This window comes from Monodon monoceros, unplaced genomic scaffold (assembly GCF_005190385.1).
Source record: "Monodon monoceros isolate NGI ecotype Baffin Bay Population unplaced genomic scaffold, NGI_Narwhal_1 Super_Scaffold_7, whole genome shotgun sequence".
NCBI classification, from domain to species: Eukaryota; Metazoa; Chordata; class Mammalia; order Artiodactyla; family Monodontidae; genus Monodon; species Monodon monoceros.
In genome coordinates, this window is record NW_021703784.1 from 82,527,990 (window position 1) to 82,545,914 (window position 17,925).

The window sequence follows — 17,925 nt, forward strand, 5'->3', positions numbered from 1 at the left end:
TCTAAATGAAAAATTGAGGTTCTAATAAATGATTTTTAAAGAATCATTTGTTTTGAAAGGGTGAAAAAGCCACATTCTCAACTCCAGCTCCACAGACTACTATTGTAATTTAAATTTGGAATAAGAACATATACTTCAGCAAAATAAAAAGGAATGTTTTGCATAATAAAGTAATGACCCACTGTCAGTAGAGTATTTGCTGATTTTTTTCTCTCATAGTGATTGATTTGCACGGTTTCATGCATATTTCCTTCCTACCCTTCCTTTTGGCCAGGGACATGCCTTGCCACTAAAGTAGTGAGCTTCTCCTAACCTGCATGAGGTACTAACGCATTAAGAGATGAGCCATAAAAATTTCAGTGAAATACATTTGATTTTAGCTTTTAGAAATTCTTTTTTTTAGTGGAAACAAAATTTGAAAAAGTTCAGCTTTAATTTTATTCGTCTTCTCTTTTTTCCATAATCAGGAAATATGGTTTTGAATAGTTTGGTTATAACTAAGCTCTGTGGAAGCATAAAGAAGTATTAACACATCTTCTTCTTATAACTTATAATGTGGCTTGGAAGTTGATATTATACATACGTATATGTAAATACACACATACATGTAAGATGTGTATATATATAAATAAAATACAAAGATAAAAATATATAACTAAAATATACATATAAAAAGAAATGCTTCAAATTGTTAAGTATGAAGTGAGTAGTAAAACAATATAAATGCTGTAGAAATCCCAAGGAGTTGGGGGGTGGTGGGCAGGGCCCAAGGGTCAGGGCGAGAAGAGAAATGGGACACTGGCTAGACCTTCAGAGAGGTGGGAAAGACCTTTCAGATAACTGGTTAGTTAAAAGGACCCAAATTATCGCTAAAGGCACATATATAACATTAGAATTTAATCTGAAATATGCAAGTTGCATGCTTATGTGTTTGTACATTTCGTTTCAGTTATCCAGAACAGCACTTCTTTTGTAGTGTCTTGATGAAATCTTCTGTAATTTATAAATGGGATTTTATGAACTGCGACTAAGGATCAAGTGGGACGGGAAAGGAGGGAAAAATAAGTGCCAAGAGTGTGTTCCTAGATAGACAGAATTAGGGTTAACAGTCTGAAAAGAGAATTAATGTGGGAGTCTAGGAAATCTATGAAAAATGTTTTTTTGATAAGGAAGTTGTAATTAGGTATGAAATAATTGAATAAGATTCTTATCAATTTGCTGGGAGTCTGGAAATTATTTAACTTTAGATTTAATGTTGAAAAACATTGTTCATAAAAATACTTTCTTGTTGTAGTATGTCAGATGAAGAACAGGAAAGTAGTTGTGATACTGTGGATGGCTCTCCAACATCAGACTCTTCAGGACATGACAGCCCGTTTGCAGAGAGCAGTTTTGTGGCGGATACGCATCAAAACACAGAACTGGTAACCTCTGCTGACGCAGAAACCAAACCAGCTGTTTGTACTGTTGTGGTGCCACCAATGGGACTAGAAAATGGATTAAATGCCGATGAGCATATGGCAAACACAGGTAAACTGAGTCCTCTCTGTTTCCCTGATTGTCCCTTAAAAGGTCTTAATTTAGGAACATTAGAGCCAAAAGTCATCTCTGAATTTCCAGCCTGACCCTGCCAAATCTATTGTACAAAGGAGATACCTTCTAATATCACCCAGTCCTTGAAAACCATGAGATGTTTTCTTTGTATTTAATTTTAAGGTTCTCAAATCACTATTGTGTAAAATATCTAAAGACCTTTCTAATTTTTACATAAGAAGGAAAAAGTAGCTACTTTCTGGTATTTTGTTGTTGCCAGATTCTGTATGCCAGCCATTAATAAAAGGACGATCTGCTCCTGGAAGATTAAACCAGCCTTCCGCAGTAGGTAATCGTCAGCAGAAATTGACATCAGCATTCCAGCAGCAGCATTTGAATTTCAGTCAGGTATGTTTGTGAATTTATGAGTCTTTGGGATTCAAATTCAGCAGTTTTCTAACTGGGGGGAAAAAGATTCTCACACTGTATAAAATCTTAATAAATTTTTCCCTTTTCATTATCCCAAGTGACTTAAAAAGTAATTGGCTTAATGATAGGATAATTATCCGATTATCCATGGAACTTGAATTTTTCAGAAAGATTAGGTTCTTAGGTTCTCTTAAAGTTTTTTAGTCTGTTTGTTGTTTTAGGCCCTTTAAATCAGAATGCACACCAATGCATTGATGGTTACATTTCTTGTGTATTAGTTGTGATGGTGAGAGATGCCTTATTGAGTACTTGCCATCTGGTCAGCACTGTGCTTGGCAGTTGTGTTTGACTTGGGGGAAAGAAAAGATCATAGGTATTGGAGTCAGACCTGCGTTCACATCCTGGGTTTGCCAAATGCTATGTACAGTACCTTGGCCAGGTGTCTTCAACAAGTCTGGACCACAGTTAATGGGAATGATAGCTATATAACTATAATTAGAATTAAATACAGTCTCGTACGTAAAGTGTTAGTCTTACATATAATAGGTGCTCTGCAAATGGTAGCTATCAGTAGTGGTAGGAATAGTGACACTACTAGCGGGGTAGTAGCAATGTTAATATTATAATAATATGCAGTAATACATATTAAAATGCTAATACTAATATATATATAAAATTGATCGATGTTTTTCTCCACTCTGTTTATACTTAGTATAAGCTAAGATCTGAGAGATCCTCTGTGGGTTATCAGTCACAGAGTATCTTGTAATTTCCCTTTTTTCCCTTTCTTTTTGACTTATAAAATATGTAATTAATCTTTTTGTTTTGTTTTTGGATAGGTTCAGCACTTTGGATCTGGGCATCAAGAGTGGAATGGAAACTTTGGGCATCGAAGACAGCAAGCTTATATCCCTACTAGTGTTACTAGTAATCCATTCACTCTTTCTCATGGAAGTCCTAATCACACAGCTGTGCACGCCCATCTGGCTGGAAATACGCACCTCGGAGGACAGCCTACTCTACTTCCATACCCATCATCAGCCTCCCTCAGCAGTGCTGCACCAGTGGCCCACCTCTTAGCCTCTCCATGTACCTCAAGACCTATGTTACAGCATCCAGCTTATAATATCTCCCATCCCAGTGGCATAGTTCACCAAGTCCCAGTGGGCATAAATCCCCGTCTGTTACCATCCCCAACCATTCATCAGACTCAGTACAAACCAATCTTCCCACCACATTCTTACATTGCAGCATCACCTGCATATACTGGATTTCCACTGAGTCCAACCAAACTCAGCCAGTATCCATATATGTGAAAATTCAAAAGAGTATATTGAGGAAGCTCAATGATATAAACATTTGATTAAAAATAAAACATGGTATTTAATAAATATTAGCCATGGCACAAGAAAATTATTTTTGAATCATGTAGACTTGGGTGCAATTTAAACAACTTTGAGCTTTAAAAAAAAACTCACTTTTAATGTGTTTTGCACATTTGGTATAACTTGTCTTTGGTCATGTTATCTTCTTATGTAGTAACTCTAGGCAGGTGACTTATGGGAGCAGAAGTCCAGTTTTGCTCCCACTATTTTTTATAAAATTGCCTTCTAACTAGTGCAAGACACGTCTATATTTGGGAAGCCATTCTGTGTACAGACTTAGAGCAACAGATGCACATATGTCAGAATTACAGCATACAAGTGAATTGTATTATCTGTGTCTTAGTGTATAAATGTTGGGTCACTTACCTAAGAAATTGAGCTATTGTTCTTTACATTTGCATGTGTCTTTTGCATGGGCAAAATGTTGCCTAGACTTTGCTCTTAAATGTTGTTCTAATAATCTCAGCTGCATTGTAAACCGTTCCCACACATAGTGCCTTAAATATTTGAGGTTGTTAATGTTATTACTATATATAAATGTTGAGGACTGCAGCACTTAAAGTTCAGACTTACTCATTAGTTTCCTTTGATGGAGTAATGTTCATTTTTGGTTTTGTGTGGTATGATTTCAGGTTGTAGCTGTTTTTTCCTTACTAAGAGGGCAGCATGTTTGCTATAGCTGAATTCTGCTGTCTTGATTTTTCAGAATGATCTAGCTTCAAGAAAAGCAAGCAGGTAGTAGTGCTTAAGAAAAAGTGATTCAGTATCTAATGGATAGTTGATACCTGTCACAACACAGCATTTTATATACTGTTAAGTGAAACTGCAATACAATCTAAGTTTATTTTGGGAGTGTTTGCTGTATAACTGGATTTAATAAAATGTTTAGAGATGCAGTACAGTAGGCATGACTTTGAGTAGATAATGAAAGAAAATGCTCATTGATTCATGATGTGGTTTCATCCTAGCTTGGGCAAACCATGCAGTATTTAATAAATAGTAGCAGAATATTTACCATTGAAGCTTGAAAAGATGTGAGTTCTTTGTGTGCAATTTTTCATTTATGCATGTGAGAGGGTTTGTTTTGTTTTGTTTTTAAGTATTTTTACATTGTAGTACTTGTTTTGCTTGTTGGTGGTGTTTGCTTATTTAATACATTCCGTCAGGGACAGAAATTACATGCTTGTTTTCCTAGGAAGTTCGTCTTGGGTTTTTCCCTCCTTTTTTTTTTTTTTGGTGGTGGTGGTGATGTTTAAATGAAGTTGCTTTTACAGCACCAAAGACTTAATCATCCATTTCCTATATAAAAGGTAGCTACTTTTTGCATAGACCTCAAGTATATTGTAGTGTAGAGGTGGAATTTAAAGGAAGGTATTAAGCAGGCTGTGTTTTAGCTTATGGGCAAATAATAAATTGTATCATTTATCTTGAATGTATCATAGATAAGCTGCTATATAACGATTGCCACTTCAGATAGCTGTGAAATTAGGTGATTAACTAGTTGTTATTTAGCCTTCTAATTTCTGTATAAGTCTAATTACATGAAATAGAAGTTGGGGTTTTGATTTTTTACTTTGCTTTTCTGTTTGGAGTGTCATTGTAACTACTGTATTGTAAATGATGGAAAAAAATTGCATATGTTATTTTGGGGTGTGTTATTTGCATCAGTATTTTATCTCTATTAATGTTTGTGCTCATCACTGCATATAAAAAAACTGGGGTGTATCAATGTAACTTAATTTTTAATTTTCATACTGGCATTGTAGACACTTGAGAAAGCTGTATCTTGCAGGCTTGACTTAACTTTTTTTCCTTAAAAATCTGGAATATAATCTTACAGCATTTACTGGAATAAACAGTACAAAGCATTTGAGTGTAAACTCCAACTGTTTTGGATTTACAGCATTTCTTTGATAAATGAATTGCATACCACTAGTACAGCGTTGACAATAAGCTAATAATGGATAAACTTTTCTTTACTCCATGAATACAAGCAGTGTTTTATTTAATAATCATCAATGAAATAAATGTGCCTGAAATTAATTTTAAAAATTACAGTATTAGATCATAAGATAAAAACCAGCAGTACATTTTTAGTCACACTGAAAATGAAGGACTTAATTTTCCCCACAAGTTTCAGTGTTTTTAGTAATCAATTCTATGCATTTTATATAAATAGAAATATATATATATATATTACACATAAAAAGGAATAGCCTAAGATTAATTTAAAAGATTATTTACAGATGGCAAATTTATGGAGTCACTATTTAAGTAAACTTGCTGCCCTCCACAGCCTTCTAATTTAATTTATCTGGTCCAGCAGTTTACTGGTATCTGCTCACTTGTTGGAGAAGAATCAGTGCTGGCAATGGATGTTTCAGAAACACCAAGTGCGAAGGATTAATTGATGTTTGTACCAGGTACAAAACTGGCGCAGTTTTCTTCCTGTTCAGGGCCATGTTCACTACCCTGAAATATCGTATTTTCTGTATTTCTGTTCCAAGACTGAGATGTCTTGTTAAATTGATGGTGAATGACAAACTTCAATGTTTTCATAATATAATAGTCCTGTTTGATAAAGGCGTACCCAAGTTAAGTACACTGCTCTTAACTGATTCTAATCACGTGCTTTTTATGTGTTTAAGAAGATAAAAAAAGATCCAAGATCCTGCTAAAATCTAAATTTAGCATACTGACAAAAGAATTTGTACTCTCTTTAAAACCATTTTTACCAGTTTTCTTTGGTTTTACTGCTTTCTTAAATAAAACACTGCATGACTTCCAAGTTGCGTATTTGCATACTACTTTAATTTACAAATTATTTTTTAATCAAATATCTTGATATTTCGTTTCTTTTCCTTCAGGGTGTTTAAATATGTTACTGTAGTAGCAAAACTTTTTCATTTTAAAAATCTCTACTACTAATTTTAAAGTTGATTTGTGTTAAGTAAAAGTTAAATCATACACTGCAAGGTGTAGGAAGATTTGTTTTAAAGAACCCAATGATATAGATTTGATTACTGAGTTTGAACTGTTAACTGTTTAACAGTTTTAGACTTGTGGCTTTCTTTCTTTGGTTTGTTTTTGCTTTTACTTCTATGCTACACTAGTTTGCCATGTAGCAATTGCACTGTGCAATATTACAATAAGGACTGGGAAAATTTTTATGGATGTAATGTCTATTACGGTTTGCGATAGTATTTCTCTCTAGTTCTCAGTGATTTAAATGTGACCAAGCCTTCTGTACTTTGTCACAAAAAGCGGGTTTTCCAGGTGACTATTTTGGTGAGTGTCAAAATAAGAATTTATGGTGTATTACTGTCGATTCACTTTGAATTAAAATATATATATTGCAGCAAACTGCTTGTTGACTTTTTCTTCACCCCAGTACTACTTACAGGGTAGGGAAGGAAAAGGTTAGGAGCATTGAGTTACCTAACTTAACATCATCGCATTTAATTCTCAAAACCACCTGTGAGATATAATGTTATCTTCATTATGTAAATGAAGAAATGGGCTCAAAATATCTAGGTAAGTTGCCCAAACTCCCAGCACTAATGAGTCGTGAATCTGAGACGTGAACCAGGCTGTCTAACCAAACCAGTCTACTTTCCAGCGGTTCTTTTTTAAACTGAAGTCTGAGGTAGTGTGCCACAGTACTGTAACCACAGGATAACCAGGGCCTGCTTCCCTTGAATATTGTTTTCTTGAATATTTTTTGAGGTAAATATTTCTGTTCAATGTGCATGGATGAAGAATAGGGAATTCATATGTATTTGTAAGATATAAAACATAAGGCTTCAAAAGCATGTGGTTTCCAGTAGGCCAGTTTAGGCTGTGCCTTCAGACACCACCTTATACTTCCAGGATTTAACTTCAGAGAAACATCAGGAGGAAAGTTTCTCAGCGCCCCGCCAGAACATACCAGTGAGAATACGTATTCTCAGTCTCTCTCAGTAAACTTTTACTCGATGTACATGCACTTGGTGTCTGGCTCCTTTTTGCTCAACATTTTATTTCTAAGATACATCCACGTTGTATGTAGTTGTTGATCATTTACCCCATTACTGTATAGTATTCATCTGTGTGCATATGTCATCATTTATCTGTTCTGTTGATAGACATTTGAGTTGTTTTTACTTTTTGGCTGTTAGGAATCGTGCTACTACAAACATTTTTTGTTCATATCTTTTGGTGAACACGTATGCATTTCCCTTGGGCATATATGTAGGCATGGAATTCTTGGGTCATAGGGTATACAGATGTTTCACATTATTAGGTACTGCAAGCAGTATTCCAAAGTGGTTAAATTAATTTACACTCAACACACTGTATGAGAGTTCTAGTTACTTTACATCCTCACATGTATTTTTTGTTTCTTTCCATTTAGTCATGGGTGTGAGTTGTTCAAAATTATGTGAACATTCTAGCCCAAAGTACTGATCCCACATATAGGTGAAATCCAAATTTTGCAATTTACTTGAAGGTAAATTGGCTTCTTGAGAGTACTAGGAAGTATTTAGCTATTTAAATGGATCTAGGAATTTAAAATATTTTTTTCTAAAGAGATTAAAAAGTCATTGACCAACACACGTAAACCATTCAGCCAGTACCTAGCAGAGTGCCTGTCACAGCAGGTATGTCAGGAGTCATTCAGTAATATTTATGAAGCATCTACCATGTTCCAGGCATTCCATGCTAGGCATATGTCAGTGGACAAAGCCAGAATATTATTCTGCTCCTACAGATGTTTTTGTGGGAGGGAAAGATTGAAAGTAAATAAGTTCAGTTAGGGTAAGCAGAATGAAGAAAATGGCCTGATTAAGTGACCAAGAAGGAGCGTGTCAGGATCTGCCTCAATGAGAAGGTGACATTTGAGTTGTGACAAGAAGAATGCTAGTCAGCCATGCAGGGGAAGAGTATTTCTGGTAGAGGGAGCAGCAAGTACAAAGGCCCTAAGTCAGGGATGAGATTTAATATGGACAGACCAGGAAAGTGGCTTGTGAGGTCAGAGAGGAAGTGTGTGAGTGGGCAGCAGGAGCTAGAAGACAGAACCAGAAGGGTGGGGATGCAGGCCTTTTGCCAAACAAAGGAGTCTAGATTTTACTGTGTTATGTTCATGGGAAGCAAACGCCATGAATTGGCTATCGTGGAGAATGGTGTCAGGGCCACAGGAGCAGCTGGAAGACCAGAGAGGAGGTTGTTGAAGTAGTCCAGAAGAAATGGTGGATACTAGTCTTTTGTCAAGACGTTTGCATTACAAATACTTTCTCCCAGTTTGTGGCTTTTCTCATTTTCTTTACAGGGTGTTTGGAAGAGCAAAAGTTTTGAATTTGGATTAAGTCCAAGTTATTTATTTTCTTACAGTTTATGCTTTTTTATTATTTATTTTATTTTATTTTTTATTTTTTTTTACAGTTTATGCTTTTTGTGTCTTAAGAAGGTTTGCCAGTCCCAAAGTTGCAAAGGCCTTCTCCTTTGTTTTCTGCCAGGAGTTTTAGGTGTTGGCTTTTATTAGCTCTGTGGTCCATTTCATGTTAATTTTTGTGTCAACTTTTTGTTCTAATGGCATTATTTTATCTTATCGAGAATCTGTACTTTTCCCTAAATGGAAGTATGGTTATTTGAAGTGGGAAAATAAGATGTTAATAATTAGTATTTTTCAATCATAAAAATAATACCTGATTACATTGTACTTGGAAAATGCAGAAAAACAGATTTTTTTAAAACTCAAAAATGTAAGTGTTGAGGTGGTTAAAATAATGTAAGCAATTTTAGATCCTGATATTTTCTACTTCAATTTATAACATGAGCATTTTGCATGTTTTACAAACTTCAGAAATATTTTGAATGCCCAAATGTGTAATTTAGAGAGGTGATCAGCTTTGTTCTACATTGCTTATTTCCTTGGAGAATCCAAAGAATTCACTTTTTCTTATCACATCGAATGTTTATACTTACTATAAACCAATTTTTAATTAGAAAAACAAAAAGAATAGTATAACACACATCCTACACCTAGATTCACCAGTTAACATTTGCCACATTTTCATCTCTCTATATGTAATTTTTAAGTTGAACCTTTTGTGGATAATCATGATACTTGGCCCCTAAGTACTTAAGCAAGCATGCATCTGTTTGTAAGAATAACATTCTTCAGCTGATCACAAAACTGTGTAACACCTAGCAAAATTAACAATTTTATAACATCTAATTTCCAGTCCATATTCAAAATTTCCCAGATGTTTCAAGAGTGTCTTTTATGGCCATCTCCCCATTCCCCCTGTCTAGGAGCCAATCAAGATTCACCCATTGCCTTTAGAGAAATGCAAATCAAAACCACCATGAGGTATCACCTCACACTGGTCAAAATGGCCATCATCAAAAAATCTAGAAACAATAAATGCTGGAGAGGCTGTGGAGAAAAGGGAACCCTCTTGCACTGCTGGTGGGAATGTAAATTGATACAGCCACTATGGAGAACAGTATGGAGGTTCCTTAAAAAACTAAAAGGAATTACCATATGATCCAGCAATGCCACTACTGGGCACATACCCTGAGAAAACCATAATTCAAAAAGAGACATGTACCGCAACGTTCATTGTAGCACTATTTACAATAGCTAGGACATGGAAGCAGCCTAAATGTCCAGCGACAGATGAATGGATAAAGATGCGGCACTTGTATACAATGGAATATTAGCCATAAAAAGAAACGAAGTTGAGTTATTCGTAGTGAGGTGGATGGACCTAGAGTCTGTCATACAGAGTGAAGTAAGTCAGAAAGAGAAAAATACCATATGCTAACACATGTACATGGAATCTAAAAAACTGGTACTGATGAACCTAGTGGCAAGGCAGGAATAAAGATGCAGATGTAGAGAACGGACCTGAGGGCACGGGGGAAGGGTAAGCTGGGACGAAGTGAGAGAGTAGCACTGACATATATACACTACCAAATGCAAAATGGATGGCTAGTGGGAAGCTACTGCATAGCACAGGGAGATCAGCTCGGTGCTTTGCGACCACCTAGAGGGGTGGGATAGGGAGGGTGGGAGGGAGATGCAAGAGGGAGGAGATATGGGGATATATGTATACGTATAGCTGATTCACTTTGTTGTACAGCAGAAACTAACACAACAGTGTTAAGCAATTAATTATACTCCAATAAAGATGTAAGAAAAAAAAGATGTGAATAAGTGTTTTCCTTTTTTTTTTGAATTTAATTTTTTTATACAGCAGGTTATTAGTTATCCATTTTATACATATTAGTGTATATATGTATATAAAAAAAGGATTTACCCACTGCCTTTGGTTATGACATGTCTCTGACCAAATTCAGAACAGTCTTCTTTTTTTTTTTTTAATGACATTTTTTTCAAGAGTTCAGGTTAGAATAGTCTAAAATCTGTGTGTGTTTCTTCATGCTAATTGTAGCATGAATTTCTGTGAAGTACAAGTTGGGTCTAGTGGTTTGATCAGATTTAGTGTTTGCTCATTTGCAAGAATTGTAGGAGTAGTTGTGCCTTATTGCTTCACATTAAGGGGCGCATAATGTCAGGTTGTCCATTATCGGCTATGACACTAACATAAAGAGGTTACTAGCAAACCTCTCCATTGTCGTCTGTGGGGTTGGTACTGTGGCAGTATCAGTAGCATTTTGCTCGTTGGCTTTAGCGTCCATTGATGATTATTGTCTGAATCAGTTATTACATTGGGGGTTGCAAAATGGTGATTTTTCAATTATATCGTTCCTTCTACATTCTTTACCTGGCATCATTCTTCTAATAAAGGCTTTCTGCCTTTCTCCCTGTGCTCCCTTCAGTTTTTCTCTGTCTCTCTCACCACTATGGATTCATGGATTTTGCTTTATTCAATAAGGTAAAATTATTAATTATCTTCAGATCTGTCGAATCCTTTTGACATTATTGCGTTAGTCTCTGAATGTTCCCTCATTTTCTGGCCTAATAAGGTGTCTTATGCTCACCTTGTATTTTTCCTGCCTTGGATCTGGAAGTAGCCATTTCTCCAAAGAGCCAAGGGTTCAAAGGACCCAGTTGAGTAATGTTTATGATACAGAGGTAGTTCGTTTGTCTTTTGTAGTACTGTCCAATTATGGTGTCATAGGTATTGCTGACCAAGAGAAAAGACTGATCTTTTCTCTTAGTTTAGCTTTAATCCTGTATCCCCATTACTCAAGCTCATATCTGACTCCGTTTTTGCAGAGAGATGTTGTTTGTCCAGCAACTACAGCCTACCTTCCCTAACCATCTTGTGACTCTCAGGCTTACACACTGATTGCAGTTGATCAGGGAGAAAGATGAGTTTTCCCATGCATGGGAAAATTCATCTAATAAATGCCATGTTTACTGCTGTTTCCCCATTGTTTAGCCCTTGTGCCCAATGGATTTTGAATAAATGTGGACCCGAGGATTTGAGGACCTTATTTAGTAAATCATGAAAATGGTTGTGTTACATTCATGATGATGATGAACCTGAAGGAGGTGATGAAGTGAGAACAGGAGCTGTGCTGCTGCTTCATCATAGTCCCCATATTATTTCATCACTTTCATCATATTTCTTATAATTATCTTGACTGCTTTTCTCACTAACTAAAACTCTGAACGCAAAGGCCGTTTTTATCTTGTACGTGCCATATCTTTGACTCTATGTACCTGGCCATAGCAGGCACTAAAACATTTGTTAAATAAATGAATGAAATCAACAAAAATCTGTTGAATGGAATTTAGGAGGCCCAGTTTTGTTACCTGCTTGGCTACTCATTTAGGTGGTCCGGTTTTGAGCAAGTTTGGGCTTCCCTGGTAAATTGAGAGAGAGAGATTGGGATTTCAAACTCAAAAGCAGCAAGGGCTGGGCAGACTACACACGTAAGTGAAGCAGACTGAGTGGGGACTGTGGCCAAGCAGGGCGGTAAGTCCAAAGGGAGCAGGACACGCATGTGGCATGGCACACCCAATGTCTACCAACTTCTAGTTTTCTGAGAAAACAAATATGGATGTCAGTGAAATATTGGCAACTAATGAAAGTGAAAAAAAAGTTATGTTTGTTTTAAATATGGCGTAGGCCAGACACAAGTCATCTGCAGGCCAGAGTTGGTTTGTGGGTAGCCTGTTTGCTGGAATAGTTATTCTTTGAGTTTCCTTTCAGGTTTGACATTTGATCATTCCGTTCATTTCATTATTGCTATATCGTAGTATGGCCAGCAGGGGGAGAAAGAGTACTCTAATAATTTTTCTTTCCAGTTTGGTGGGATAACAACATTAAAGAAAATAACAAAGTAGAGATGGGGCGAATTGCAGGCTATGTCCCATGAACACTGAATAATACAAAGTGAGAAATTTCTGACTTTTGTAAATAGAATTTGAAAAAGTGAGAAAGGATTCCAAGCCTCAGTGAATCCTTGAATTAATAGACTAGTTGGTTTATCATGGAATCAACGAGAGATATCCATTCCTCCCTCCATTCCTCTGCTGCCATGTATACCTGCCATGTAGTCCAAAAATGTGTGGATTATTTCATCTCCAGCAAAGGAAATCAACCTTAGAGGGTTTGCAACCGGAAGGGGAAGGAAATGGTAACAGGAAAAAGTGACTCAGTACCTAGTTTTTACCAGAGCCTTTTATGTACATTATCTTCCTCATGATAACCCTTTTCCTGTGCCAAAATCCCTCTTTATTTTTTATTTTTTTATTCTGCAGAAGAAGGAAAAGGCTTAGAGAGGCTCAGTAATTTACTAATAAAACAACACAGAAACAAACAATGCTGAAAACAAGCCCCTGTTTGACTCTGAAGTTTTTGGATGTTTCGCCTCACTACATTGTCTAAAGCCAGCGTGGTAACTACTTAATAACTGCCTGGGGGTTGTATGCGTATGTATGTACATAAGTGTGTTATAACCTTTATTAATATAAATAATGTATGGCACACAATTGACAAATGATGATAAAATATACAACACTTTTTATTATAGATGTCATATAGTCAATTGATTCTCACAGAAGGCTTTCACTGAGTTTTGCCAAACTCTTATATGGTTATAATTCAGCCACAACTTGACAAAATCAGGCTATGAATAAATGCTTTATTACTATGTGATTTAGCAAAGCATTGCTTATGTTATTGATGAACAAGGGCGGTTCTGACCTGAATGTTCACTGTTATTTTCTTTTACATTTAAGACCAAAGTGAAACAACAAAGATATACCTTGGTCATATATCATCATATATACACTGTTGGTCAATGACATGAGGGAACTTTTTGCTCGGTCTGATGATAGTTTTCAAACACTGGGAGAATATTGCTTTCCCTCAATTTTTTGGTGCTATTTATAACGTGCAGCTACACACACGATATACTTTTAACTGCATTAACAATTTCTTCATCACTTAAGTCTAGAAAATCAACAAAACAATAAACTAAACTCTAATTGGTAGTTGAGTTTGTAGTGTTTGCCCATTTCCATGCTATAAATATTCCCGCCATAGCATTTCAAGCTACCTACATGATGTCACTGAACATAAAGTTGGGGAGAGATGTGCACCATTAGATAGTACTTCCATTAAATAGTTACAATAGACATAAATAACATCAAGAGCACAGATAGTAGCAAAATGTAGTGAAATAATTAGAGGTAAGTTTTGAAGACAGTAGTGTGGGACCATAAAAATGACCATGCAAGCTGAAACCATGCAAAGTGATCTTAATAATCAACGGGAATAATTACAATTGTTCCCTCACCTTGAATATTTTTTGTTAAAGCATTACAAGCTCTCTGCTGCTGGTTATAAATGTATGTAGGCAAATGAAAAAATAGTACAGCTAATATAATAGTATATAATTTAAGACATCAGAAACATTGAGAATTAGAGTTAAAGTTTTATTTCTTTGTAAAATACTTATCAAGAGTTTAAACAGTGCTTGCATTCTTCTCACTGTATAACTTACGATGCATCTTTTCTATATCTTGGTGAATTGTACTTTTCGATCATCTCCCAACATTTTATCCTTTGCGCTTTGAATGTCATGAGATGTCTCTGGTAACTCCTCTAATGTGAATTCTGTTGCTGGCATCACTTCCTCTCTGGGACATCGTCATCCTCTTTGTCACAACACTTTGCTAGTTTATGTTGATGAGTTTGCCTTCACTAAGTTCCTCTGGCTGTATATGTACAGCCTCCCGAACAGCGGCGGGTCAGCCTTCTCACAATCAGCTTTGTCTTCTTTGGCTCCATTTACATTTGATTCAAATTTGACTTCCAGCATTATCATCTTTTCTTGGCCAATTCCCTCTTTCCATTATCCATTTTTGTAAAATGTCACGTGGGTTTATCACGGGAAGACAAGAAGTTAACAAAACTACATACTCTGCTGTCTGCATGAACTGATGAACAGATGCGCAGTGACCAATCACCAACAGTCTTTGGAAGAGGCGATGTGATTGGTCACTGATCATGAAGTGCGTTCATTATTAACCTAGTGATTTATGGACTGAAGAGCCAACAGCAAAGTTTGTAATTTATGCCTTCACTCGTAGTAAATATACTGTGGTAACTAAAATTTGGACCACATTGTTGATGGACTGGTGTTATTTAACTAAACTGTGGTAACTGAAATTTGTGCATATCGGAACCATATAAAGTGAGAGCTGCTTATATTTATTACTTTTGTTTTTAATATCATTTAACTGTAAGTTTATGAAATTCAATTTTTAATAGTGAGTGTGTTTAACAACTGGTTCACAAAATAGCTGAAGATTTCTCAGCTGACTTTGGTACAAGCCAGATCCAGCACATCACTACGTAACCCCATAAAGCATTTAGTACTTCCACTTTCCTCATTTGTGTGAACAGCAGAGGGGCCGTTATTTGTTCAAGTTTATAGGCAGAATGACATATCCAAGGCTGCTGTTCTTTAAACTCTTCTGATAACTTGGGTTCAAATGATCTCAAGGTTTACTATAAGCCTCCAACCTCATTCTGTGTCTTCTTGGTATCCATAAAGAGGATATATAAGAAAAGTTAATAACTTTAAAAAACGAAACATTTATTTTAGTTCTTCTATTTCATTCCTAGCCTTGTTTCTTTCATTAATAGCAGAGAGACTATTATTAGTCAACTTTCACTAGGTTATACTGCAGTAACAAATGACCCTCAACATCTCAGTAGCTAAAAGCAACACAGCCTTATCTCTTGCTCTTGTTATATATAGGCCCCAGGTTGGTGGCAGCTCTGCTCCTAGCTACAGCCTATGTATAGTCCATGGATTTTCTTCATGTTTGTATCTGGACTAAAGGAGTAATAAATATTGGACATGCTCTCCTGATGGAAGAGGGAAAAGACGCAGAATTGGACCTTGCAATGGTTCCTAAAGCTTATGAATGGAACTGGCATGCGCTCACTACCGTCACGTGCCATTATCCAAAAAAGTCATATGGCCAAGCCTCATATCAATAGGGAGGGAAAAATCAGGACAGCAAGGCTACAAGTCACACAGTAATGTCTGAGGAAGTATAATCTTCTTACATGGAAGTAAAGAACAGAAGCAAATCTGTTTTTTTTAATTTCAACTCGTGAGAAGACAGGAATAGTTTCTCAAAAATTACCAAAGGTCAAGAATTTGATTTCTAAAAATTCATTTGTTGAGATAGGATTAAGCCCTGTGTTCAATGACCTAATGTCTTGTTACTCCAAGTGTGATCTATCAATCAGGATTAGCATCACCTCGGAATGTTTTAGAAATGCAGACTCTTGGGTGACCTCAGATCTACTTAATCAGAATCTTCTTTTTAACAAGATCTACAAATTTATGTACACATTAAAATGTATGAAACTTGGGCCTAATGGGCATCTCTACCTGTATGCCCTTTCTAGCTCTTGTTTTCTTCCCCCCGCAACCTCCCTTTCCTATATTCCCAGATCTTGGTTAATGACATCCTCAATCACCCCAGTCCAAAGACTGAATGTTTTCCTCAATTTCCAGCCCCGTCCTCCTCCTATCATTAGTTACCCCTATCAGATCCACTTCATGCTTGGCTCAGGCCTAGGAACTTGTCTAAACTAATGCTCTTATCTGACTTCCTTGCCTCCGGCCCACCATCCTCTCCCAGCTCCAACCAACCTCCTTATTACTTGCTGTGCGGTCTTATTAAAATTCAGTTCTGATTAAGATAGTAGCAGTGGAGATGACAAAAAAATGCTTAGGCAAGGAGGCAGTGCAAGTAAATATCCAGTCTAACAGCATACTATTCATCAATAAAAAGGAACAAAGTTCTGAAAGCAGAGTTCTGCCTATCAAATTCAGTTTCAAGGCAAGTCCTTGACTATTTTCCCCCCAAGCTCCTCATGCGGAAATCCTGGAGTTGCCATTGTATGCTAGCCTGCTTTAAAATTGTGACTATCACTTTTAGGGTAATGTCCAAATCTCTTAGGGGGAGATTCTCTGTGATATGTCCTTGGTCTGCCTCACGGAGAGAATCCCTCGGGCTTCCCTGGTGGCGCAGTGGTTGAAAGTCCGCCTGCCGAGGCAGGGGACACGGGTTCGTGCCCCGGCCTGGGAGGATCCCACATGCCGCGGAGCGGCTGGGCCGGGGAGCCAGGGCCGCTGGGCCTGCGCGGCGCAACGGGAGAAGCCACAACAGGGAGAGGCCCGCGAACCAAAAAAAAAAAAAAAAAAAAAGAGAATCCCTCATTGCTTTCCTCCCCATACTAAGCAGCCATACCAGCATCCTGGTCTTGTGTGAAGGTACCTGTTGATTTACAATTCCATACTGTGGCATGGCTCAGAGGCCCTCTTTCTTGTCTCCATTTTGTCTGCCTGACATGTCCCAGCTCAAGTGTCACCTCCTCTGGCATCCTTCCTTGACTCAGGAAGAGATTTCATATCTCCTTCCTTATGTCATTTTTCACCTATGGCATAAATAATTGTTTTATGATTTAATTTCTCCATTGCTATATCCTGAGACCCCTGAGGGCGGTGGATTTTGTCTTGCTCGTCTTCATAGTCCCAGGGACCACAGTGTTGGGCACATATTAATAGTAGAGATCAGTAAAGGTTTATTGAATGAATGGAGGCGTGAAGAAAAAACGATGGTTTAAATCAGACATTGTGAAGAATGATAGGATTGTGTTAACATATAGAAAGTCTCCACTCTCAGGCACTTAACAGGTACTCAAGAATGGAAGACATTATTACTGTGCATGTTGCCTTTATTATTTTTTTTTTATTATTTGGACGTGCTGTGCGGCCTTCGGGATCTTAGTTCCCTGACCAGGGATTGAGCCCATGCCCCCTGCAGTGGAAGCAGGGAGTCCTAACCACTGGACCGCCAGGGAATTCCCACAGGTTGCCTCTAAAGGGGTGATGGTTTCATCTGGTCTGAAGATGCACTTGATCAGATTTTCTATAAAATGGAAGTGTTTTTGGCAAACAAAAAGGGGCATTGGTTGGTTGGAGGAGCTGGCATTTATCACTAGTGGGCTAATATCCTTGTTAGGATACGTATTGTTTGTATTACGCTTCTTATATACCTTTAAAAAATGATAGAACTTTAAAATGA

At 37.0% G+C, this 17,925-nt stretch overlaps 1 protein-coding gene across 5 annotated transcripts in view; it reads left to right on the plus strand.

The window, feature by feature from the left end:
• HIPK3 (homeodomain interacting protein kinase 3) overlaps window positions 1-6,710 on the plus strand; it is a 96,130-nt gene extending 89,420 nt beyond the window's left edge. For all 5 annotated transcript variants that reach the window (XM_029207671.1, XM_029207667.1, XM_029207672.1 and 2 more), the window contains 3 exons: window positions 1,295-1,530; window positions 1,814-1,941; window positions 2,802-6,710. In XM_029207671.1, the coding sequence (XP_029063504.1) occupies window positions 1,295-1,530; window positions 1,814-1,941; window positions 2,802-3,278 (841 nt within the window). In that variant the 3' untranslated portion in view covers window positions 3,279-6,710. The remainder of the gene's footprint in view (window positions 1-1,294; window positions 1,531-1,813; window positions 1,942-2,801) is intronic.
• Window positions 6,711-17,925: the final 11,215 nt, after the last annotated feature.